This window comes from Periophthalmus magnuspinnatus, chromosome 1 (assembly GCF_009829125.3).
Source record: "Periophthalmus magnuspinnatus isolate fPerMag1 chromosome 1, fPerMag1.2.pri, whole genome shotgun sequence".
In the NCBI taxonomy this organism is placed as follows: Eukaryota; Metazoa; Chordata; class Actinopteri; order Gobiiformes; family Gobiidae; genus Periophthalmus; species Periophthalmus magnuspinnatus.
The window spans coordinates 26,798,104-26,824,025 of NC_047126.1; the positions used below are offsets into that span (position 1 = coordinate 26,798,104).

General features: G+C 40.6%; 1 protein-coding gene across 1 annotated transcript in view; it reads left to right on the top strand.

Moving 5' to 3' along the window:
• Positions 1 to 4,894: 4,894 nt before the first annotated feature.
• Positions 4,895 to 25,922, top strand: part of nacc1b (nucleus accumbens associated 1, BEN and BTB (POZ) domain containing b) — a 32,747-nt gene continuing 11,719 nt past the window's right edge. Inside the window, exons 1-4 of the mRNA XM_055224259.1 lie at positions 4,895 to 5,118; positions 19,609 to 19,759; positions 20,235 to 20,477; positions 25,159 to 25,371. Coding sequence (XP_055080234.1) covers positions 19,634 to 19,759; positions 20,235 to 20,477; positions 25,159 to 25,371 — 582 coding nt within the window. The 5' untranslated portion in view covers positions 4,895 to 5,118; positions 19,609 to 19,633. The remainder of the gene's footprint in view (positions 5,119 to 19,608; positions 19,760 to 20,234; positions 20,478 to 25,158; positions 25,372 to 25,922) is intronic.

Consider the following 25,922-nt stretch of genomic DNA (forward strand, 5'->3'; position numbering starts at 1 on the left):
CACAGGAGAGAGAAAGAGGAAAGGCAGACGGAGAGAGGGAAAAGAGAACGGGAGGGAGAGAAGAGAGGAAACATACACATTAGGAGAGAGATAGAGAAGAGAGGAAAACAACATACACATCAGGAGAGAGAGAGAGGAGGAGAAAGAGAGGAACAGCGAGAGATAACATACATATCAGGAAAGAGAAAGCGGAAAGACAGAGGGAGAGAGAGAGAAGAGAGGGAGAAGAGAACGGGAGGGAGAGAAGCAACATACACCTCAGGAGAGAGAGAGGAGGAGGAGGAGAGAGAGAGACAGACACAGAGAGATAACATACACATCAGGAGAGAGAAAGAGGAAAGGCAGACGGAGAGAGGGAAAAGAGAACGGGAGGGAGAGAAGAGAGGAAACATACACATTAGGAGAGAGATAGAGAAGAGAGGAAAACAACATACACATCAGGAGAGAGAGAGAGGAGGAGAAAGAGAGGAACAGCGAGAGATAACATACATATCAGGAAAGAGAAAGCGGAAAGACAGAGGGAGAGAGAGAGAAGAGAGGGAGAAGAGAACGGGAGGGAGAGAAGCAACATACACCTCAGGAGAGAGAGAGGAGGAGGAGGAGAGAGAGAGACAGACACAGAGAGATAACATACACATCAGGAGAGAGAAAGAGGAAAGGCAGAGGGTGAGAGAGAAGAGAGACAACATACACATGAAGAGAGAGAGAGAAAGACAAAAGCACATCTGAGAAAAAGAGATGGAGAGAGAGAGGAGCAAAAGAGAGGGAGGAGGGAGAGGAAGAGAGAAAGAGTGAGCGAGAGGAAGAAAGACGGAAAGAAGAGAGTTGAAAGATAGTAGAGAGAGGAGGAAGGGGGGAGAAGACAGAGAGAGGGAGAGCAAAGGAGAGAGAGTGATGGGGGTGTGGGGGTGAGACAGGGGCCGAGTGAGGACACATGAGCAAATTCAGGTCAGAGGAAGAACAGTGACATAAGGACTGTAGATCTGAGCAGGAACTGAACTTTTCACAAAAACATAAAAGGAAATCTTGAGTAATTCAGTGTGACATAATTATGAAACATTGACATGAAATAATCTCATAGCTCTCAAACTTTTCACAACAAGTACCACCAAAGAAAAGATCTGGGTTTTTGAGTACCACCTGATCTAAACCAGGTCTATAACAGGACTATTCCAGGTCTAATCTATGACTAAACCAGGTCTAAAAGTGGACTGCATCATTTCCACTGTAGTTCTAAACAAGAAATGACCTAAACAAGGACAAAAAAGTGGATACAATTAACTTCAAATGAGACAAACCCACAAACTGAGGAGTAACACTGATCTACACTGGACTGTCACACCATTACTTCTTGTCAATAGCAAAATATATTGGAGTATACGAGGTAAACAGTGTGAAAGTTGTGTCCTTTGAGAAATATATGTACCTCAGGGCAGCCAGGCCTTTGTCAGATTGTCCTGGGGCAGCTGTGGCATCTCACTGTGAGAAGAGAAGGAAGGGACCAATACATCCCACTAACACAAAGGTTACCAGTTCCATCCTCGGCACGTTTTAGGGTCAGCCTGATTAAATGTGTGAGACTGCAGGGCCAAATGCCATTTATTCTGCTTGTCTGAGCTTTAAATTCACACAGGGAGTTTTGTTTCATTCAATAATCCATCAGATTTCCTCCTTCCTCCTCTTGACATTATCTTGTGGTAATCCCTGAAGCTCCTCTGTGTATTCAAAGGAGACATTTTGTGCTTGTGTCGCTGTACAGTTACAATCTATGACACATGTGGATCAATATGTTATAATTTGGATATTTTAAAATGCAATATTGATCTAAAATGATTGATGAAAAGAAACAACAGGACAAAATGGCGTTAGAAAACTGTGGTGCCTAATGAGAACTGACGTCACTGTACACATCATCACAACAAAAATGTCGACCCCTCCTATGGATAACTGCTCATCACACTAGTGAGTATCATGTTTTTAGTGAGTATCACATTTTACCAAAATGGCTACACAAAGCTGTCAAATCCATCACTGATTAAGAAAATAAAACTGGAGAACTACTGCACATCGTATCAAGGCTGTCAAGTTGCCGTGTATCATGTTTTTGTATATTTATGGAGCATTGTCGTGTGGGAGCGTGGAGGACATATGTTTGTGGAGTGAATGTTGCATAGAATCTTGCAGCTAACGGTAAAGAGCGTTCAAATTGAAGAGATCACTGAAATAACCTCTTCAAGCATGTTTTTGATGAGGAAACAAAGTTATAACATGGTAGAAAAAAATCTATTTTGCTTAATGCCCTTTCTTTAAGATATTTTAGATTAATATTCTGTTTTGCAATAAATAAAATGTTGTACTAAATGCTCCATACTTCAGTCTCTGTATCTGATCAGGAGCAAAGCCTCTGGAGGTAAAGTCACGCCTGAACCTAAAGGGTGATTGTGTATCAACAGTGGAATCCAAACCTGAAGATGTTATTGCTTTGTCCAGAATGTTCAATAGTATGGCATTAAACTCATCTTTTTTGTTTTTGTTTTTAATAAATACCTTGAAAAACATGAAAAACACACTTACCATGAGTGGGCTTGCGTCTCTATAGATCTGACTAATGAACTGTGCTTGAGAGTTTAATGCATACTTTTTGTTAAATCTGCCTTCTAAGTGAATGTATATGGCTTTGTCAGTAGACGTACACATTTGTGCTCATATATGGTGAAGAGCTAATCAATAAATACATTGTGACATGGAGTCAGGGCAATCAAAGCAAGCAAAAGTATAATGAAGTAGTTATGAATTATATCTATATAATCCCATATTCCCTTCACTTCTGCCTGTTTGAAGCATGGTTTAAGTCATGGTGTCCTTTAATACACCCTACTCACCACTGACTAGACTGCATCAACTGTGATCCTGAATATCTCATTAAGATGTGCTGTAGTCCTCTGCTCTGGAGGCCATGCCGAGCCACACTCTGCTTTTACAACTGGAGAAGATGGTAGATTGTTTTAGGGGCTTGAGCCTGTGTACTGAGGACCACATCAGGCTCAAACAGCACTGAATAAACCCCACGATAAACCCATGGAGGAATCAGACATCTGAAGAGATTTCTAGTGAGTGTGCATGTGCAGCAGGAGAGGACAACAGCAGCGGCAAATTTCAACACTTATGTCTAAAAATAACATGCTTTTAGCGACAGCTCATTGTTTGTAGATTTGTGTTTGCAATTATAAGATGTTAGTTAGAAATACAGGGAGTCATTTAATCAAATGGTGAGCTAGTTTTAGGGCTATTTTATGTGAAATGGAGGATCCAGACAGAAAAGTGAAATGACCGCGGCTGGAGAGGAGTCCGTCTGGTTTATGAAGTGACAGCATTAGTGGAAAAACGGGACTGTTACACATGTGCGGAGGAACATGTGGCTGTTCTAGATCTACTCCTCTTCAGGGAAATACAGGATGTTTCTCCAGGAAAGATGTGGTTTACATTTGTGAGAGGTGAGTATCAGTGTGCAGCTCTGACACAGGGCTGTGTTTAAGGTGACACTTGTGACACATGAGGCAGTATTATAAGTGCACCTGTCTGACCAGAGCACCTGTCTGACCAGTGCACTCTTGTTGTTATTATATCTCTTCATGATTGTACATTTTCTGTTCTCTACACATCTGTCATATGTCATTTATACATAAATAACAATATTACTGAAGGCTAAGCTGCATACATGTGGTGCAGGAGAAACAAATAGTTCACTGACTAAACCTGGTTGTAGAAAAAGGGTGTCAAATACAGTTTAATGCAGGCTTCTCTACTTTGACTCCACATTGGCTCAGTATATATGCATATCATAAACAAATATACTAATTTGCAATGCAGTGTGTTTAAAAAGTGGCCTCGATAAATAATTATCAACTAAATATCAATGTCCACCACAAGTCTGTTTGTCTGCTCACACAGACAAACACAGACACAAAGTCACCACACTCTACTGCTCACTGCTTTGTCTCATTTTTGTGTCTGTCCTTTGAAAATACCAAATTTTGTGCATTATTTAATGTTTTGCCCTTCAAATTACATTGTAAAACAGATTTTATGCCCCCTTTTCTTTCTTGGACCAATACTTTATTCTTCTACTTGAGCGATATTATCTTTAAGTAGCATTACTCTTACTTGAGTGCAATTTTTTAGCCACCACCTGTCTCAGAGAATGTTCCACGTTTTCATTGATGACCATGATCTTTGGTTATAATGAAGCAGGCTGAGTGAATTTTATTTTGGTTGTTTACATTTTTGAAAAAGTCAAAACAAAACATTTTCTTCATTAATTACAACGAAAAATGATTGGTCTGAAGCCACGTGTGTCAGCCCACCCTGACCAACACATAACAACTCCACAGTACAGTCACAAAATGCATTTACTGTGATCAGTATGTTAAACACAGATGTCTTGACGCGTGTAACCTACAGTAATGTATATGTATGAATGAACTAATTAATGTTTCAAAGTTGTTGTTTTTTTATTTAGGCAGTGTTATAATTAACCTAAATTCATCATAAAGTTAAAAGTGGCACTGTGGCGAAATTAGAAGCATTAGTTGTTTTTTTAAACTGTGTAACCTTTTTTTTTTTTTTTTTTTTCCTGGCATGCTCCAGAATGGCATTAAATAGCCTATAAATCTCCATGGAGACAAGGGAGTAGAGAGAAAAAGTTACAACGTGACTCTTTAAATGCATTCTCCAAAACTTACAGTTCATTGAAAATCGTTTTGCATAATCCAAAAGAAGTCCTCAGTCTGACTCTTGCTTTAAACTTTCTCTTTTACCCAAATCTGCTTCGCGCGTGGCCGTGGCGGTGCGCGCGCTTGGAAATGTATGTCTGCGCGTGAGTGTGCGCGTTCGTGGCTTTACATTCAGTGACAATGGATGGCTGAGGCGGAGGGAGACAGACCACTGCACTGCCTCCCCTGTCGGATCAGAGCGGAGCACAGCACACCGGGTCACCGAGGACAGCGCTTCACTCGCGGCTACGCTCTGCGCCTCTGCTCGCTGCCGGAGCCTGGATGTGATTCTCCAGATTTTGGGATAGTTTGGATGGAGATTGCACGCGGACAGATCCTGCTGTAGGTAGGTGCGGTGAACAGCGGTGGACGTATTGTTTTTAAGCCGTGCTAAAGTTGCTGATGTGGGGGATGGGCTGCTCCGGAGGCTGGGCAAACTTTAACCACTTCGCCGGCGTCTGTGAGGCTCTCCCCGCGGGCAGGAGGAGCTCTTCCGCCCGGTCACTGCTCCACAACCCCCTCCAATTCGTCAACTCTTCTTTTTAGATTAGGTTCTTGCTCAAGTGATCTGTGATTTTTGTGATTATTAGTCCAATGCCACATTTTAAAGATTTTTGGCACGGGCGCACATACGCATTTGAAATGGGAAGATCTCATAAATTAGATTACACTTAAGGTTATGTTATTTTAAAATTAATTACAGTTTACTCTTATAACATGCATATAGAAAGAAAACAAACAAAAAACAACCTCTAGCCTAATGCAGTTTATGGTATTGGTCAATTAATTTTACAAGCCAAAGATGGAACTGATTATTTTTGAGGTGAGGGGATTCAATTTGAACAAAACAAAACAACAAGAACAAAAAAAACAGGTCAATTTCTCAATCTTGTGTCTATAATCAGCTCACAATATTATCTATGTATTATTTGGTATGACCTTTTTTCAACAGCCAGAAAAAAGGAGATAAACTTTCTGGTTCTGAAGGATCTATTTAAAAATCTACTGCATGACACAGGCCCTCTGCATCCCCACGTGTCTAGTGTGTCCTTGTCGCCTATATAGTTTGTGTCATAGCCTATTAGAATCATTTTGTAAATAAGGTCACATTTTTAGAGCTAGATCCACAGGTGTCAGTGAATTGGACATTGTGTTCCGACGTGGCTTTCTTTCATTGAAGCGTCATATAGATGCACTTTACGCACAACTTTATTTAGTTTGACACCTCCACTCTGAAGAAATAAGCAGTTTGTATTGTATTATTATTTGCCTTAATGACATAAGTTGTTATCAGTTTTATAGTTTCCAAAACACCACATGTCTGCTCCAGTCGGGACAAGCTATTAGAAATGACCTGAATTGGCCCCTGATTGAACCGATTATTTCACCCGGTGCTTCCAGAGCTCTGTACCCGCTCTAGTCCTGCCCCAAACGGGTTAAGCTTCCCCCTCCAGCCCCCTGCCCATGCTCCGCGCTCTCCCGCTCTCCTCTCTGCGCCATGCTCCCATCTGGGCTCGCCTCAGCACGGCCCCAGTTGCTTTGGCTCTGTGTCCCGGGATGACCTGTTGATGTCGGCCGGAGATGGAGCGCCAGACTCGGCTGCTGTAGACTAGACGCCCCCCTCTCTCGCACGGTAAATGCGCCTGAAGACTCAATATGGCTGTCGTTTAGAGGCGTAGCAGCGTAAAAGTGAAATAAATAAATAAATCAGGCTATACCATAAGCGACATTTTGGGAGGGAGGACGCGTGACTGTCCCGTATTGATAGCTGTCGTTTTACCAAAATATCCACAAAGCGCGCGTCAAACAACTGTACAGTCCTGTCTAAGATCGTAACCTGATACATTCTGCGACTTGTGCGCCGTTCAAAGTGATAGTTTCGCTTTATTTCGCTTTGAAATTGGGGGATTTTTTTGGAGCTTCTCTTGAGTGCACGCAAATCTCAGCCCCCTTGACAAAACTGCATTGAAAAACGAGCGCAGACACGGGACAGACACACGTTGTTCCCCTCCAAAATGTCGCCGAAGGAGACGCTTGCAAGTCGGGCACAGCGAGACAGCACGCCACGGTGGCACCAGGAGAACCGTGCGCCCACATTAAACTACTAAATATTTAATTCCAGAGACTATTTTTGGAGAATTGTCGTGCCTTGTGTTGTAGTGCGGATAGACAGTGTTCGGAGTAGCCCTCATTGTCCCTCCCTCTCTGCGCTAAAGCCCCAGGAGGCGTCCCAGAGAGCGGGCATTCAGACTGGCACTCAGCGGGGCACTGCGCTCTCTCTGCCCGCCTCACGCTGCACCTCTGCCCGCTCCTGCAGACGAAGGCTCCCGCAGCTCTTGACGTGAGATTCACTGATCTATAATTTATATTTTGAATGATGTTAGAAAGTTTAACCCAATGTCTGGCTTCTTAGGTTATAGCATTCATTTCTCCCTCTATCTATTTAGAAGATTATATATTTATTTATTTATAAAACACCCATATAATTTCATAGTGTGGAGTAAATATTTGATCAAATGTCTCTCCAAATGCAACTAGACAACTACTGGCTGACCCTCACCTTTAACCTCCAAAACAGGAACTGACTGGGCAGTTATTGATAATGCTGAGTTCACAAAAAATATCATTGATTTTAACACTGGGACTTAGTAAAGTTAAGTACATTAAGTCCTCTTTAAGAAATCTCAAGTTTTCTGCAAGTTATGAGAATAATTATGGACTGTTATCATTTTAAAGCTACACTATGTAACTTTTTTGGTAGAGGGTACTACAGGTTTCCATGGAAATGTTATTGCCTCGCCTAGATGGAATGTTCTACAGTATGGCATTAAACTTATCTGTCATCATGGAGACAAGCATTAGGCAGACACTGCTTTCGACACTAAGGAATTGACTTGATACTCAATACTGTTTCTGATTAGAGCTGTCACAGAAACCACAGTATTGAAATACCTTTGTATGATCAATCACACCCCATAAGGGCTCAACTGACCTCGGTAACCACATTTTGCATTTTAATGAGGCTCCAGACACATGCCTGTCGTAATTTTACTATTCAGCTATGAACCAATTCATGTTTACACGACTCTAAGCTGAGGAAACACTGGGGATGTGTATCAAAGGACAGTGGTGAGAGGAAAAGGTGCCTCCGCCCATTTAATGGTGCGTTCACACCGAGGCGTCAGAGGCATCGAGTCTATGGTGGATGCTCGTCTTGGCCGCCCTGCATTTCTGCAGCGTGTTTTCAAGTGCCAGAGTGGCGCGAATCTGGTGTTTACATGATGCGTGTTGAGCGTTCATGTGTTGGAGACTCTGTTCACATATTCAAAGCATCAGATGAGTTCAAAAAGCTAACCAACCAGAGACTACACTACAGTGACGTAGCAACATCAACATCTGGAAAAAGTAGAAAGACACCAGCTACAAACTAGCGGCAACTTAATTATTTTGGGTGCACCGGCTAGCATAAAGGCTACTCATGGACCCAGACATGCCGCCACCGAGCCGATCGCCTCCATTGATGGGTTTTATGTAATATATACACTAAAGCCACTCGCTCAACCTGGTCTGCCGTCCCTCGCAAAGACACCAGGAAAACATTGTCTACTCTCAAATGCAAAGGCGTTCAACTAGCAGCGTCCAGCATTTCTGACGCCCCAGTCTGAACGCAGCATAAGAAAAGCCATGATGGCATCTGTGCTAAAGCTACACGCTAGTGCATTCCTTCAGGCAGGGGGCTCTAATCTCGAGTAGAGGGGAGTTTACCGAGGGCGCACGGAAAAAGGCTGTGTGCAGAAACAAGAACTGCAATGTTTCTGTAGGGTCCGTGTGCTTCAGTTTCATGTGGTTTTAACCAATTAATATAATTAAACGAATCATCGAGGCAATACGATAACAATAATTACACACTATGATGACTATTTTAATTGCGGGTGATTTTAATTAGCATGTTTGCTGTTCGTCCAAACCCTTGTCCAAGGAGTTTTTGATACGATTGTTTTAACCATCAATATGCAACATATTTTGGGTGCCACTCATATTCACGGGCATTCGTTAGAACTTGTTCTTACCCACAACGTGCACATGGAAAACCTGCTAGTTGGTGAAGCGATTATATCAGATCACTAATTGTATTTGATATAATTTTAAATGATCATATGAATCCGCTCACTCCTGTGCGCCTTGGTCGCTCTATTAAGCCTGAAACAGTGGCTTGTTTATCCTTTGTCTTTGTCACTCAAAGTGGTAAAGTAATTGTCACGAAAAAAAGAAATTAACAGAACACTTTCTCTCCACCTGCAGCGACGTCCTCGATGCTGTAGCCCGTCTTAAAGCCAGACGCCTTAGAACCAAACAGGAGTCATGGCTAAATGGCAGTATGTGCGAAGCCAGGCGCGTGAGGGCAGAGCAAATGGACGACATGTTTCCCTTGATATCTTAAGGGATTACACAAACTGGTGAAAGCTGAAAAGACTAAATATCTTACTGAGTTGGTTTCAAGAAATGTAAATAATCCCCGTTCTTTAAAAAACTATTTGAGCAGTTCTCAACCATTCCCCTTCCAAAGTTTTGAAATTAACACCTGACACATGTTACGCCTTTTTGTGCCTTTTTTACTGAGAAAGTGAAAAAACTCAGAGCCAATATTCAGACCTCCACGTGCAGCCCACCAGACATGACCTGCTCAACTGTGATTTTGTGCCAGTATCTTTAGCATGTTTTTCTAAAGTTGTCAGTGAACTGAAGCCTTCTTCCGGTCCACTTGACCCTGTTCCACCCTGACTATTCAAAGAAGTGTGGACATCTACTGGCCTAAATGTCCAGGAAATTATTAACATCAGTCTGGTGTTCCTTTATTTTGCAAAAAGGCTGTTGTTGAGCCTCTTCTGATCAAACATAGTTTGGATACTGCTGATGTCTCTAACTGTAGGCCAATCTCCAAACTACCTTTTTTGGCAAACAATTTAGAAAAGTGCGCCCTTATGCTGCTGCAGTCTTTCCTAAAAACACACAGTACTTAAGATATTTTCTAGTCAGGCTATAAAGCATTCCTTAGCATTGAGTTTGCACTTTTAAAGGTTTTTAATGAATCTGGCAATTGTTCCATTTTAGTGCTTTTGGACTTTTGACACAGTTGAGCACACAATTCTTTCAAATCGTTTGGGAAATTGCATTGGTCTCAGGGGCACAGCCTTGCAGGGTTTTTGGTCCTACCTGGGAGGAAGGTTGTGCCCAGTCTGACCTGGGGCTGCACCTGATCTATAGCCCATTTCACCGAGGAGTCCCACAGGGTTTAATTCTTGCACTTATGCTTTTTGCACTTTACCTCCTCCCACTTGACTTGATTTTGAAAAAAACCTGGCTTACAGTATCACTTGTATGCAGATGACTGCCAAATGTATCTACTACTCAGGAATCGCGCTGCTGCTCCCCTGACACCACTGCTTGAGTGCTTTAGTGACATCAAGGCCTGATTGGAAAACTGAGATCTTATTGTTTGGCAACACTGACCACTTTATGGATTTGGGTCCACTGAAGCACTTCGTCAAACCCTCTGTCACCAACCTTGGGGTCACTATCGACAGTGATTTTAAACTTGGAAAAACAAGTGAACGTGGTTGTCAAATCTTGCTTTTATTATTTGCGATTTTTAGCCAAAATGATACAGTTTTTATCTTTGAACCATTTGAACAGGTCACACATGCTTTTGTCATCTTTAGACTATTGTAATGGACTTTTTTTTTAGAGTCAGTCATCATGCACTTTCCTGCTTACGGTTTTAACTGGAAGCAAAAAATGTGACCCGGCACATTACTTCGATTTTAGTGTCATTTTTAGTGTCATTGCATCCAGTTTTAGAATTGATTTTAAGATTTATACCTCAGTCCACGCTCTGAGGTCCGAGGGCCAGCCTCACCTCGTGGTGCCTAAGATGAGACTTAAAACCAGGGTGGACTGGGCCTTCTCTGTGGTCAGCTCTAAGCTCCCACATCCCAACAGTGTCCACAGTGGACTGCTTCAAGTCTCGCCCCGCTTTGATTCTCTGGCTTTTAACATCACGGCCGTTGTGTGGTCCCCTGTGTCTTCTTTATTCATTGTATTTATTTTAAGGTTTTTACCCTTTTATAGGTATTTTTGCTCTTATTTGATTGTTCTAGTTTAATTATCAGAATGAGGACTAGTGGAGTTTTCTTTTATATTTCATTATCTGTATTGTGCAGCACTTTGAAAAATGTTTTGTTTATGAAATGTGCTATATAAAGTGGATGTGTCTTATACTTGTTCTGATACAGCTCAAGATATTTTCTAAAGCTATTCTGGAAAGGTTTATTTCTGTCCTGTGAATGTGACTGTGTGTGTTTTTAGTATTGAGACCAGATCAAATAAGTATCTAGATTCGATACTAGTTTTAGTATCAATTAGTATCTGATTTTCGATACTTTTGACAGCCCTAGTGCAGAGAACTACATTTAAAAGCATCTTGTCTTACCCACTCTATATATGTTTACATTCTTTGCACATTTTTGACTTTGACTAAATTCTATACATTTCTCACCTTTTTGGAGATATATTTGTGATTTAATCTGCACAATAGTAATGGATAATGTACCATTTCCAAAACAAATGTAATACTGCTTTGTATCGATTTGCATTGAGATATTCACTGTGCTTGAACTTCTTTTCTTATAACGAGACCCCGGGGAGTGAAAGGGGGGCAGAGGTCAGAAGTTAAGTACTGTCGATTAGTCTCTCATTATATTTTCTCTGACAGTCTTTCTAACCTTTGACCTGAGGAAGTGAACTGTGACCTGTCAGTTCCTTTCTGGTTCAGTCACGACTTACGGTACAGCATATTTTTGTTCTTTTATGATGAGGTGTTTTACTTCAAGGTGTTATTAACTGACCTGTAACACGTAACATGTTTCGATCTCCTTTTTGTTGCCTTATATTGTTGTGAAAATGCTATATTCACGGAAAATGTATTAATGTATTTAAAAAGTTTCAGTTTCGTTTTTGATGTTCTGAGTCTCCCCGCCATTTGCTCACAGTGCAAAGTCACTCCCCCTTCAGAGCGCTATCACATTACAATCCGTGTTCATCCCGCTAATTAATTTACTGCACATCATATTAGGTTTGTCAGGTTGTTGTGTGTTGCTTTGTATCCTGCTTTCTGCTATCGATGGAAATTTTCATGTGGGAGCATGGATGATGTAGGATTGTGAGCTGAGCGTTGCACAGAATCTTACAGCTAATTATAACGAGGGTTCAAATAAGGCCCAGGAGAGATCACTAGATAACTCATAGACGACATCTAAAACCTCTTCAGGCATGTTTTTGTTGAGGGAACAAGATTATAACATGGTAGACAGCTCCAAAAGGTCAATTTTGCAAAATATTGCCTCCTTTAAACATATATATTTATTAAGGACTTAAGTATCAGAGATGATTGTGTTCTTGACATACATCTGTAAAGACCTGAGGACTGCACCTGTCTTGGGCTTAAGAGTAGAAAAAAAATGTAAAAAGAGGAAGGAAGAATGGAAGAACAGATCAAGTGGAGCCTGATGTTAGGGGCGCGTGGTGAGTGCATTGGTGGGCAAAAAAAAAAAAAAAAAAAAAATCATGATTTTCTGAAAGTTGAATCATGATTTAGATTTTATCACAATTCATGTACCGTATTTTCCGGACTATAAGTCGTACTGGACTATAAGTCGTATTTTTAGGGAAATGTATTTTACAAAATCCGAGACCAAGACCAGACATTTTATCTTTAAAGGCAAATTATAATAATAACAATAAAATAGAGAACAACAGGCTGAATATCAGTACAGCACACTAATGTAACACATTTATATTTATTCAGCCACATGAAGTACAGACAGAACTGAACACGTGTCTGGTATTTTAACGTAAGATATTAAGTTAATTAAATAACTAACGCATAAAAAACAAACTAACAAGTTTACGAAACTCTTGATCTCACTCCAAATCACTAAATCCATTGAATTCTTCATCCTCGGTGTTGCTTTTGAACAACTTCGCCAACTCAGTCCGGAGGAAGATGTAACGCCGCTTCTGCGTGGCTGTTATCAGACTCAGAGTACGATTTTCTTTTAGGGGGCATTTTTGTTCAGTCTTTTTCAGATGTCTTTTAAATTGCTGTAATGTTGAAATTTTATATTTTTAATGGTACAGGAGTAGTAGATGCTGGTACACAAGCCTAACGAAGATGTGAAATTATATATTTTAATAATTTCATATAAGTTGCATCTGAGTATAAGTCGCACCCTCGGCCAAACTATAAAAAAAGTACGATTAATACAAAAAATAAAAACAAGTGTACCGTATTTTCCAGACTACAAGGTCAAGTTATCTCCTGCTCTTGAGAGATCACTCTTCATTATAATTAACCAATTCTAGGGCTGTAGTTAACTAAAGAAATTCTTGGTCGACTAAAGACATGTCCTGCCGATCGATCAGTTGACTAAAATGACTCACTCCATACACATTTTCTCATGTTACTGCGCTCTTTGGACCAACCCCAGTGCGCACTGAATTTAGTTCTGTTTACTTCACTTGTGGGTTAGTCTTGTTCACATGTGCCGCGTGTCATTCACCCTAAACACCATGAGGCATCAGCTGATTGCCACATTTAAAGGCACACACACTCATTTCTATGGTGCTATACGCAGTGGTCTTTTTCTGTCAAAGCTGGTGACAGCAGAGGAACACTGACACTGACAGACCCTGACCTGTAGGGGGAGACATGTCTTGCTGATATTAAGTTGATATGGCCTTGTCAGAAGAACAAGTCAAATAGCAGCTCTCCAGCGCCTACTCATACTAATGTGCGTGATCCGAGCGCTTTATACAATTTTATATAGTTATTTAAAATCACAATGTTGATCTAAAACCATTTAATAAAAGAAACGAGTCTGCTTACGCCCATGCTACAAAAGTACAGTGCCCAGTGGGAACTGACGTCGCCGTAAACCTCATCACAACAAAGCGCCGCATGCTGTCGGCGCCTCTGATGGATAGCTCCACATCACACTAGCAAGCAGCAGATTTTTTATTAATATTTTTTTCCATTTGTACCAAAATGGCTGCGTGGCGCTGCCAGTTTCTATGTTTATCACTGATTAAGAAATAAAATACAGATGAGTGGGTCTGTATCGGTGGCGATGAAAATAAATATTACTCAATCGAATAAGAAGAAGAATAAATATTATTCAAACGTGCATCTAAAAAGTCAATTTCACGTAATAGGTCCTCTTGAACTGTTTGGCTGCCCTGTAACCACAAGGTTCATGGTAGTGACTCTACCTCCTTGGCCACTTTCATTCTCAACAATTTATATATTGAGTCTGTGCAGTGACAATGGTAAATATAAATGTAAGTGACATATTGTTTCAGTGGAATCTTATTGTCATCACTAAAGCCATGTGTTTTAGCTCTGTCCTCTGTAACTCAAGTCTGATTAAATGAGCCGAGTTTATTGTCCCAGTGAATGGAGTTGTTTTGTTCTCAGGGCTGTGCTTAGAGCTTCTGTTTAATTTCATGTTTGACTTTTGCTGAATGTGCAAACTCCAGTCTGTCCCTTGGAACAGCGTTATTCACCTCTGCTGCTGTGGAAGAGGAGGAGGAGAAGGAGGAAGAGAGTTTAATGGGGAATACCAGGAGTGGGCTATTAAGGTGGTTGTAATTAGTAGTGGGAGTAATTGGTTAATCAATTAATCGTCCCCATTAAAGGGCCTATATTATGCTTTATTCTGCTCTGTTCTAATACAAAAAATAAAAACAGACCTGGAGTTGTGTTTTGTTTCATTCACATGTTCAACACACAAACCCTGCATATTTAGGGTGTTCTCTCAACCTGAAAACACTCTGTTCCACCTTGTGATGTCATGTGGTAATACAGGAAGTGCTCCACTGTGTTTTTAAACTTCATACACCTTCACTAGAATCATTTGGATAATTTCAGCCATGGAATTGCTCATCTTTACTAAAGGTAAAAGTAGCTGTTGATTTGAATACTACGATTTCATGGTTGGAACAGAGCATTTTGAGCTTTGAGGGAGTAAACAGCCCAATCTAGGTTTATGCAAACATGTGTGAATGAAACAAAACACCTTTCAGAGCGCTATTACAACCACAATCAGTGTGCATCCCGCTAATGTAACCACTGCACATCACTTCAGGTTTGTGAAGTTGTTGTGTACAGTTTTGTATTTTGCTTTTGTATATTTGGGGAATTGTCATGAACATGGGCTTGTGGGCTGAGGATTGCACAGAATCGTACAGCTAACCATGAGGAGGGTTCGAATTGGGCCTGGGAGAGAATGATAAATTACTGAAACATGCATGGATGACATCTAAAGCCCCTTCAGGCATGTTTTTGAGGGAACAACGTTATAACATGTTAGAAAGTAGTATTGCGCAAAAAATCAAACGATTGACAGACCACGAGCTAAACTTTGGTTGATTTCGATGATAAGGCAAGTGCATTTTAATTGACAGGTCTACAGCCAATCTGTGGCAGTGAGAGTGTGTGGTTTTGGAGATGAGTCACTGCTCTCCTGTTTAGGTGGAAGCTCTGAGGGCAACAGGGCATCTCTTTATCTCTCGTCACGTGCCCACACAAGTTTTTACATCATCTGCACAATTTGATTAAAAGTCCAGTCTCTCCCTCTGCCTCTGTGTGTGCAGAGCCATCTGACCCCACCCTCCCTCCTTCTTTCTGATCTAGCTCCTCACCTTTTCTCCTGTTGTTCTTTTTATCATTATCATTTGGAATACACAATAATATTGGTCACCGAAAATGTCAATTATGACGTCAGATGATAATTCTGATAATTAAACTTTTCATTGATAATTTAATCTGATAATTATAATCCCCAAATACACTGATTCAGACACTTTTTCTCTGAAGTTTTCTCCCTCGGGCGTTCACTCTGAGCCCCGGCTCCACCCCCTGCTCCAGCTGCACACACAGAGCAGCCCCAGGTCAGACGCAGTGAGCAGAGGTCAAGTGTTTACATATAGAGGCTTCTTTCACGTTTGGAGGAAAAATAGTTCAGTGAAACTGCTTTGTACCAACCCCACGACACAGGAGAGGGGATACAGGCTTCTCACATTAGATCTAACAAGTCATCTAAAAGTTTTCACCGTGAGGTTCACTGATGGGCAGCTGAGACTGACAGTCTGTGCATTAGCCCTGTAGCTTGACATAGATGCTGTCGGGCTTATGGGCTTGGACTATGCCAGGATCTAGTTGTATTTTAGTTCTCTATCAAGCGAGAGGACAGGTGGTGCAGCGAGAGGAGTTTGCCTGTTTGAGCCACTACTGTGACCATGTGACCATGTGCTCTGTGTGCAGATGAGAAAACAAGTGTGTCACACAGACACATTTCACTACATTTCAATACTTTGTACAGCACTGTCTGTGCCTGCCTCTGCTGGCTTTGTATTCAGTTTCACTGATTATAATCTAATTGACTAGTGAACTAGTGATCCTGACACCTTGCTCTTTATTCCTGAAATCAACATGATTATTTTTTCCTATATTGCCCAGCCCTAGTAGAAAGCTAAAAAATATATATTTTGCATAATACCCCCTCTTTAATTCATGATGTGTCAAATAAACTAAAGAAATCCTTGGATAAGTCCTGGTTTAGTTTTAGTAGAGGGTTAGATGGAGCAGAGGAAGCAGAAGAGAGAAGTTGTTGGTAGAATTTGGAGAGACGATTGAAATGATTGACAGCAGGTGTTGGGACTATTTTTCACATGAGTCTAATTCTTTGTTTAGTGTGACTGTTCACAGCCTGCAGCTCCAGGTGTCACTAATGACAGTTTAAAGTGGCCCAAATGCTCCATTGGTGTGAAGTCTCATTGTTTTTGGACAGATTTGAGGTTAATTTTATCAGTGATTTTCTGATTTAATGGGCCTTGAGGTGTGTCTATGTGGGTTCTATTTGTCAAACTCATTCACTTGTCAGGTTTCTGTCCCAGCTGCCCTGGGATGGTCTGTGCCTACTTCCCTCATGCAACATCACACATCACATTCACCTCAGGGTTTGACAAATTATTTGATCATATTGCAAATTATCATTGTATTTTCATAGTATGGTTTAAGATCAGGATTTTAGTTTAGTGAAAATCTGAACTATACTCAGTTTTGGTATGCTAATATATGGTGACATGGAGTTAGATTTAATTACCTGTTGAGCTGAAAAAGTGACTTATTCAAAGAAAAATATGTGTTCTGTTTATTCTGGGCATTGTCAACTGATGTGAACTGTATCGTATCAAGGTCAGAGTGTCAGGATCTGTGTCATATCATGAGGTATTTGGCATTACCCAACCAAAGCTATATCAATAGTCATAAATTGTGTGCAAAAAGGCACACAAAGATTGTAGATTTTGCAAAAATTTAGAAATTTCCATGTTGACAAGACCCTTAGGATTTTATAGATTTTGTAGGTCTTTTTGTCTTGTCTCTTATATTATGGTAATATTTCTGAACAGAACAAAAGCAGAGATTGCGCAAGATTGTGGAAGAGACCAGAAAGATCATAGGATCAGAGCAGCTCAGCCTCATAAACATCTTTGGAAAACAGCTGCTGTATAAAGCCCCGTCCATTCTCTCTATCACTGACCTTCCTCTGTGGGAGGAGCTAATGATGCTGCTCTCAAAGAAGAGGATTAAGCTTCTCAAAGCCAAAACAAACACATTTAACCATTATTTCACTCCTTGTTGGCCCGATACAATAACAAATGTTGAAGTGCTATGTATTGATGAAGTAAATATGATAAACAAACAAACAATAAACAATAATATTTGAGTAGTTTTTGCCATTGACACAATAATCCAAGAGCAGATTTAAACCACAAAAAGTATTTTAAGTCTACAATATGGTTAAAAAATCATGAATGAAACACTTTAGTATTTAGATTGCATTTGTAATACAAGTTATTTATTCAACCTTTTATGGTTTAAATCTTATTGTGCAGCCAAAAATTCCTAAAAAAATACCGAGTTGTGCAAAGAAAATGTACATGTGACAAAAATAAAATGAAGCCCTAATATAATTTTTTTACTTTTTGACTTGTTCCATTTTTCTTACCAAGTTTCATTCATCTGCATTGAAATTTTTCCACATCATTCTTCCATTGGTGCAATGTAAATCGATTTTTGAGGTGGCGCTACTGAGCTGCCCCTCATTATTTTTTCTCTGGATCTTCAATCTAAATTAGACCTCACTGAACTCTTAATTTTCGATACCAGTTGCTTGTCTATACTTTCTTTAGTGCTTGATTTTTGTGATTTTCCTCAAAATTTTACAAATATAATATGGTTCTCGCACATTTGTGCTCGGGCCCTCGCATCACAAAGGGTGAAATTCATAAAATACCATAATTTCCTCCAAATGACAAAATCTGCTGTGTTATTCTGCATAAAAACTGCTAACCCTGTAGTTTAGATCTGTGCAAACATGTTCTGAAATGTGATTCTTGTATTAGTTTGCCAGTTCATATTTCAACTAACAAACTAATGCAACAAATAAATAATGCATATCATATTTGTTGTCAATTCTTCTCGACGTATTTAAAATGTGAACTTTGAACAGAATCCTATTAAAACAAAAAACACGTATCTAATCACAATCACAGTGCTTGTCAGGCAAATTACAAAGACATATTTTTCCCAAATCACTCAGCCCTATCGAGGACTGGTTTAGTCAACAGTTTAAAACAGTTAAAACCTTGAGTCACTCTGAAACTTCAACGGTTCATGTCTCCTCTGCTCTGCTTTTTCTGTGCAGATTTTATTCAACAGTTATTGAAATGTCAAAGAGTGTCGCAGAATGACTCAAACTCACACCAATGAAACAAAACACAGCTCCAGCTTCGGTGTTAATGAAAGTACAGTGGGCGATATTGACACTAATTTGTGATTTGATTTTTTTTTTGGAGGGGGATTTCCCTGACAACTATCTATCACAAATGTTACAATTCAGTTCAAATATTGCACATTAGTGAATGGGCTATGGCAGACATGTCCTCTGCATCGATTTAATCCACAGAAAATGATTAGTATTACGTATAAAACAGCTACAAGTGTCACGATACTAAAATTTCAAACTCTATTAGTAGTTTCACTGATTGTGCTGAAATAGCACTCTGAAGGGGGAGTGACTTAGCGGCTTAGAGTAATATATTCGCCGAAATACATTGCTTTTGCCAAATATATAATTTTCAAAATGATAAAAGGTAACATGGTGATCTAAATATGTTATGTGTTAGCAGTTAATCTCTCATAGCAGTAAAAATACCCCCTCTCTAATAATACCAAATAAACTGAAGTAAATCCAGTTTAGCATTATGAAGGACTTGAATCAAACCATTATTTTGACTGACTACACACCTCTATGCAAATGACTGCGCCAACATGGCCACCGCAGAGCCCATGTATCTCTATAGAATACATTTGTGCTCTGTCACTGCTGCTCTAGTGTGTCTCGTGTCTCATCTTATTCACATGGTTTGATTGGAGTTCGGAGGCGTCTTATGTAACTCACTGTGTCTGAAACAGTACAGGCGAAAGAAAGTAGGACAAAAACTTGATTAGCAATTCAATGTAACAAAAAAAGACACTTGTGTAACTGTCTCGTCGTCTCAGTGAGGACGTTGTGGGTTAGACTCCTATTTTCTCTGAGTGGAATGTGCATGTTCTCTCTGTGTTGCTGTGGCAGAGTGGTTATCCTGCCTCCTCCTCTCAGTAAAGAGGTTGTGGGTTAGACTCCTGATCTGATGTATTCCTGTTTCTTCACAGACCCTGGTGCTCCGTTGAGGGCGGAATGGCTCAGACGTTGCAGATGGCGATTCCAAACTTTGGGAATAACGTTCTAGAGTGTCTGAATGAGCAGCGGCTGCAGGGGCTGTACTGCGACGTGTCTGTGCTGGTGAAGGGACATGCCTTCAAGGTCTGAGCGCCACACAACACAACACAACGTTAACACAAACTGGAACCAATAAAACACATGCTTACTGACAATTAAAGGGTCTGTACATGATTCCCATATATTGATGCAAAATGTGTCATGCCCCAGTACAGATATATTGTACGAGCAGTTCTTGAGGTCAAAATAAGTCGGCTATGTGCTTCTTATTTCGAATTATAAGATGTTTTATTGTTTGATAATCTGGGAGGATGTGGTTAGTTTGCTAGTTGTTATCTTCATCATGACAGCGATAGTTTTGAGAGCTTTTGTCACGTGCTCTTTTAGTCGACTACAGCTCTAATCACTATATAAATGTAATGGGGCAAAATACAAAATTGAGTACAGTTCCTTTGATTATAACATGTTATCAGTCAAGTTAAAGTATAAATTGTGGAGTATTAGTATTATTAGGCATGCCATTAGTAGTTACATTGCCACTCTCCCCCTCCCTCCCCAGGCCCACCGTGCAGTACTGGCTGCTAGCTCCTCGTACTTCAGAGACCTGTTTAACTCTGGGGTGAAGAGCTCAGTGGTGGAGCTGCCCCCTGCTGTTCAGCCACAGAGTTTTCAGCAGATTCTGTCCTTCTGTTACACTGGGCGTCTCAGTATGAGCGTGGGAGACCAGTTCGTCCTCATGTACACTGCGGGATTTCTACAGATACAGCAGATCATGGAAAAGGGCACCGAGTTCTTCCTTAAGGTAAATATGTGTGTCTATAGCAGGGGTCGGCAACATTTATCACCCAGAGAGCCAATTTAACCCGGTTTCCATAGAAAAGAAAACACTGGGAGTCGCGTCTAAATGAAGATTGCGTATATTGTTTTTTTACCTTTATGCTTTGTATAAACAACTAGTGTGTTGCCTATGAAATCCATGAAGTGCTACAACACATTTTGAACTCTGAAAAAAATAACAATAAAAATGCTGAGTTGAAGGTAAAAATGATAAATTATTATATATAAATTATTTATTAAATAAAATAAATTATTTATTTTAGTTGGTTAATGGAACCTCTGCACAGAGCGTGTGCATATCGGGGCTGTACAAAGTCATTTTCTTCTACACAGGACTGTCGTCTGAGGCGTGAGCGGTGTTTATGTGGGTGTCGGGGACAGCATTCCGTGTTTTAAACACAAGTTTGTCTGGTCTTGGAAGGTTCTCAATATCACTTCATTTGTCACTGAAGAGTGGCCTTCTGATGGGCAAAATCCTCTGTCAAGTGTTTGAATTTGGACACCCACATGTCTTTGTCAGCTATGTCAGCCAGCTCCAGATCAGGTTAACTTACACCCGCAAATGCGTTTTGGGCGACGTTTTGGCGGGTATATCTGTGAGTGCGACACTTATTTTGAGCGACGAAAAATAATGGTCTGAAAGGTTAAGAAAACTCCCACACACTGTCTCACTCTTGATTGACTTTGAGTGAGACAGTGTGCGAGAGTTTTTTTTTTTTTTAACCTTTCAGACCAAGTGCTTCTCCTCCGACGCACCTGTCGCCCAGTCAGGTGTGCAGAGTCTACACAGAAATGAGCAACAAAAAATAAAAAAATATAATTTTATTTTAATATTTCAAGATCACAATAATCTTCAAATTTACAATGTAAAAAAATGCAATATACTCATGTAAACACATACTCGTGTTTAGACGTGTTATGTACATGAACCATAGACAAACTGAATATGTGTGTGGTATGTTAATGTAAGATATTAACAGTTAATCAGATAACTAAAGCATAAAAACAAGCTAACAAGTTTACTCTCGATCTCACTCCAAATCACTAAATCCATTGAAATCTTCATCCTCTGTGTCGCATCTGAAAAACTCTGCCTGCTCCAGAAGTAGTTGAAGCGCCGCTTCGGCGTGGGTGTCACACTGGTGTACAGGCCTAGAGTGCCCTGGCACAGTTGTCAGTGTGACAATAATGAAGATGTGAAAGTATAGACTTGAATAATTTCACATATGTTGCACCCCCAGACAAACTATGAAAAAAAGTGCGACTTATAGTCCGGAGAATATGGCAATCCTGGTTCAGTCCTGGTTCAGTCCTGGTTTAGTCAAGGTTCAGTCCAGGTTTGGTCCTAGTTTATGTATCAAAGCTGGAGACCTAAAGTTTTGTTGCTTCTCGTGGTCAGAGTCTAATCTCCTGATGCCTTATTCATGGTTGTGACATTTCAGTTTTTTTCCTCTGTTATAATGAGCCTCTCCACAGGATCCACTGTATGAGATGATGAGACCGCCGCATTCATCTGCATTTTAATAAGAGACGCCACACTCTGAGTGCCACAAACTTCTGTACAAGACACCTGCGCTAGACTCTAGGTTTAGTCTAAACATGTCTGTATGTGTATATGTGTGTGTATGTATATATATGTGTGTATATATATATATATATATATATATATATATAACTGTATTCACATGCAAACTGAATTTCAAAGTGAAACCAGGGAAAAGTTTATTTATTTTTTTATTATGTTAAAGCCACAGTATGTAACTTTTATTCAAAAATAAAAGCATCCATCCATTTTCTTCTGCACACACAACCTGGCCTCGGATAAACAGCAGTCTAAGCAGGGACTCTCAGACTTCCCACACCCCAGACACTTCCTCCAGCTCTTCCGGTGGGACCCCAAGGCATTGCCTCCTCCTGGTGGGACATGCTTGGAACACCTCCCCAGGGAAGCATTTAGGAGGCATCTGGAACAGATGCTCGAGCCACTGAGCTCTACCTGTCTCTAAGGCCTTGTTTCCATAGGGCCGGTAAGGGCTGGTATGGTAATCGATACCATCCCCTTTTAGAGCTCCAAAGTGGACCACTGGAGGTACTACCTTCCAAAGGGATCTGCAACAATTGATGTTTATCTAAGAAATGTCACACGCGCCGCTACTGCCGTGCTGCAGGTCCTCGTTGTTGTTGTGCTGACCTATGTTGATGCACCAGTAGTACTGGCCTTTTTTGAAATGCTCCCTGGTTGGAGGTGCCCCCCCACCAACTGTTCCACGCCAAGGCGACCCCAAGCGAACCATGTCCTTGGAAATAAGGCTTAAGGGAGCAGAGGAAACTCACTTCGACCGCTTGTATCTGAGATCTTGTCCGTACCCTTTTAGGTTATTATTATTATTAGATTGACCGGTAAATTGAGCACTTTGTCTTTCGACTCAGCTCCTTCTTTTCCACAAGAATCCGGTACAGCCTCCTCATCACTGACAGGAGGATCAGTGCAGCGCTTGCAATCTCACGTTGGTTGCTATGATACTTGCGGTCGGAATTCCAAATATGGAGCTTGGCTTCACATTGTCCCCTTGTACACTGTGTCACAAATTATTATGCAAAATATATTTTTCTCTGATTTTTCCAAATTGTGAATATAAATGAGTCATCATTTTCAAGTCATCAACCTTTCAAGCACAATTCAAATGTTATTGAACAAACCTCCCAATGATAACAGTATTTTATTCAAAAATAAAAACTTAAAATGCACTGTTCCAAAGTATTATGCACAACAGTTTCAAACCATGATATTGTTGTAAAGAATTGAAAATGGCCATTAGTTTAATTTTCAATTAGAAGCATTAGTTAATTACTGAAATCAAAAGCTTTTTCAATCAAAACATCTTAACAGGTCAAGTAACATTTTTTGTTACATTATTTGAAAGGAGCCTCACAATACTTGCATCCATTGAACTTCTTTCACTTGAAGATGCTCCAAAGGTTCTCGATAGGGTTGAGGTCAGTCAAGGATGGGCCACACCATAAGTTTCTCTTCTTTTATGCCCATAGCAGCCACTGATGCAGAGGTATTTCTTGCAGCGTGAGATGGTGCATTGTTCTGCATGAAGATGATTTTGCTACAGAAAGCATGGTTCTTCTTTTTGTACCATGGAAGAACGTGGTCAGTCAGAAACTCCACATACTTTACAGAGGTCATTTTCACACTTTCAGGGATCCCACCTCCTTGCTGACGTCGCAACCTTGTTGGGACACAGTGGTTGTCCACCAACCATCCACCACTCCATCCGTCTGGCTCAGTGAACAGGACTGTTTGTCTTCATGTATTTCTGGGCCCACTGGAGTTGTTTCTGCTTGTAAGCATTGGTTAAGGGTGGCTGAATAGAAGGTTTATTCATAAATGCAAGCCTCAGGAGGATCCTACACCTTGAAGTCCGTGGGACTCCAGAGGCACTAGCAGCTTCAAATACCTGTTTGCTGCTTTGTAAATGGGATTTTAGCAGCTGCTCTCTTAATCTGATGTATTTGTCTGGCAGAAACCTTCGTCATTTTGTTTATCTGCACAAAGCCATGTGTTCTGAATCAGCTACAAATCTGTTAATAGTACAATGATCACGCTCAAGTTTTCGTGAAATATCTAAGGTTTTCATACCTTGTCCAAGGAATTCAACTATTTAATGCTTTTCGGCTCTAGAGAGATCCTTTTTCTTTCCCATATTGCTTGAAAATGCTGGACTGCTTAATGTGGAACGTAGTTTTTCCTTTAATTGGACTTACCGGGCAAACTAATCGGCACAGGTGTCAGATTTCACTGACCCAAAGAGCCTTGAGACACTATACCATCCATGAGTTCCACTGGAAAACAAAAAAAAAATGTTTTAATGTCTTTTAAACACAATTTGCATAATAATTTTGAGTGCGGTGTGGTTTCGATGAGGTTCATTTGACAAGCTATGTGTACGTCACACTCACCTAGTCCACATTGTTATACAGTTCATAATTTTATCACAAACCTTTAAGGGTGTTAGAAGTTTTGTTTTTGACACTCACTATCACATTACAATCTGCGTTAATTAAATTACTTTGTTGCATTTGTAAAGCTGTATTGTTTTGTATCATGCTTTTGTATATTTTGAGGACTGTCATGTGGGAGCATGGATGACGTAGGCTTGTGGGTGGAGTATTGGACAAATCTTACAGCTAACTATCAGGAGGGTTCAAATAGGGCCTGGGAGAGATCACTAAATTACTCAAACACGCATGGTTGACATCTAAAACCTCTTCAGGCATTTTTGATGAGGGAAAAACGTTATAACGTGTTAGAAGGCTCCAAAAAGTAGATTTTGCATAATACCCTCTTTTGAAGCCTTTAAAATAAAGCAGATACACAAGTCCAAATATCAGCCTGATATCCGGGTTAACCAATGTCGGTCCATCTCTGATTTCCATGGAGTCGTGCAGGGGACTTGCCACCTTTTTAAAAGGCTAAATACTGTTACGTTTTTGTATCCAAAACTGTTCCAGGGGTGTCCAAGATTGGTCCAGAAAGGAAAAAGCATAACTCCTCTCCTTCTCTCTTGTCCTTTTCCTCCCTCTTCTCTCTGCTTTCTCTCTTCTGTCTTCCCCTTCTCCTCATTTCTCCTCCTTAGGTTTCCTCTCCCAGCTGTGATTCGCAGGGCCTTCACACGGAGGAAGCTCCGCCCTCAGAGCCACAAAGCCCTGTCACTCAAACTTCAGGGGGCGGAGTCTGTGGAGTGGGGGGCGTGGCCTCAATCACAGGCAGACCTACTTCCTGCCAGACACCCCTCCCCCTGGTGTCAAAGGTCAAGACAGAGCAGACTGCCTCCACACCTCAACCGCAGGTATGAGCTGTCAGTCATTTTCTGTAGTGGCCTGGTTTATGCCCTCTGCTAAAAACTTGTTGGATTTGGCAAATAATGATTACTGGCCACATCAACAAGACAAATATTGGATATTGGTGTCTGCTGGAAAAAAAAAGAGTCTGGAAATTGAAGTGGGACTAAACACCTAAACTCCACCCTTAACCACACTTCATATAGAGCTGAAAAACTGGGCCGGCACATCTGGAGGACTAAAGAAAGGAAGTCTGGGGGTATAAGGAACAGTGTGATTGGTCTAACAGGTATCCACACTACAAACTCCACCACTGCAGTCAGGTGAATGTCATCAGAAACGTCTGGCTGTAATTAGGACGGTCTTTCATGAGGTCACGTAGTACTTGAATTTGCAGAGCCCATTGGAGACAAAAACAAATCTGTGTAGTTTGCAAAATAGTAGTAGTAAAAGAGCAGTAAATAATACTATTAAAACACCAAATACAGAGTTTAGTAGCAATTTTTTATTTTTATTTATCTTTATTTATACAGGGGAACCCAATGAGAGCACTTGGGCT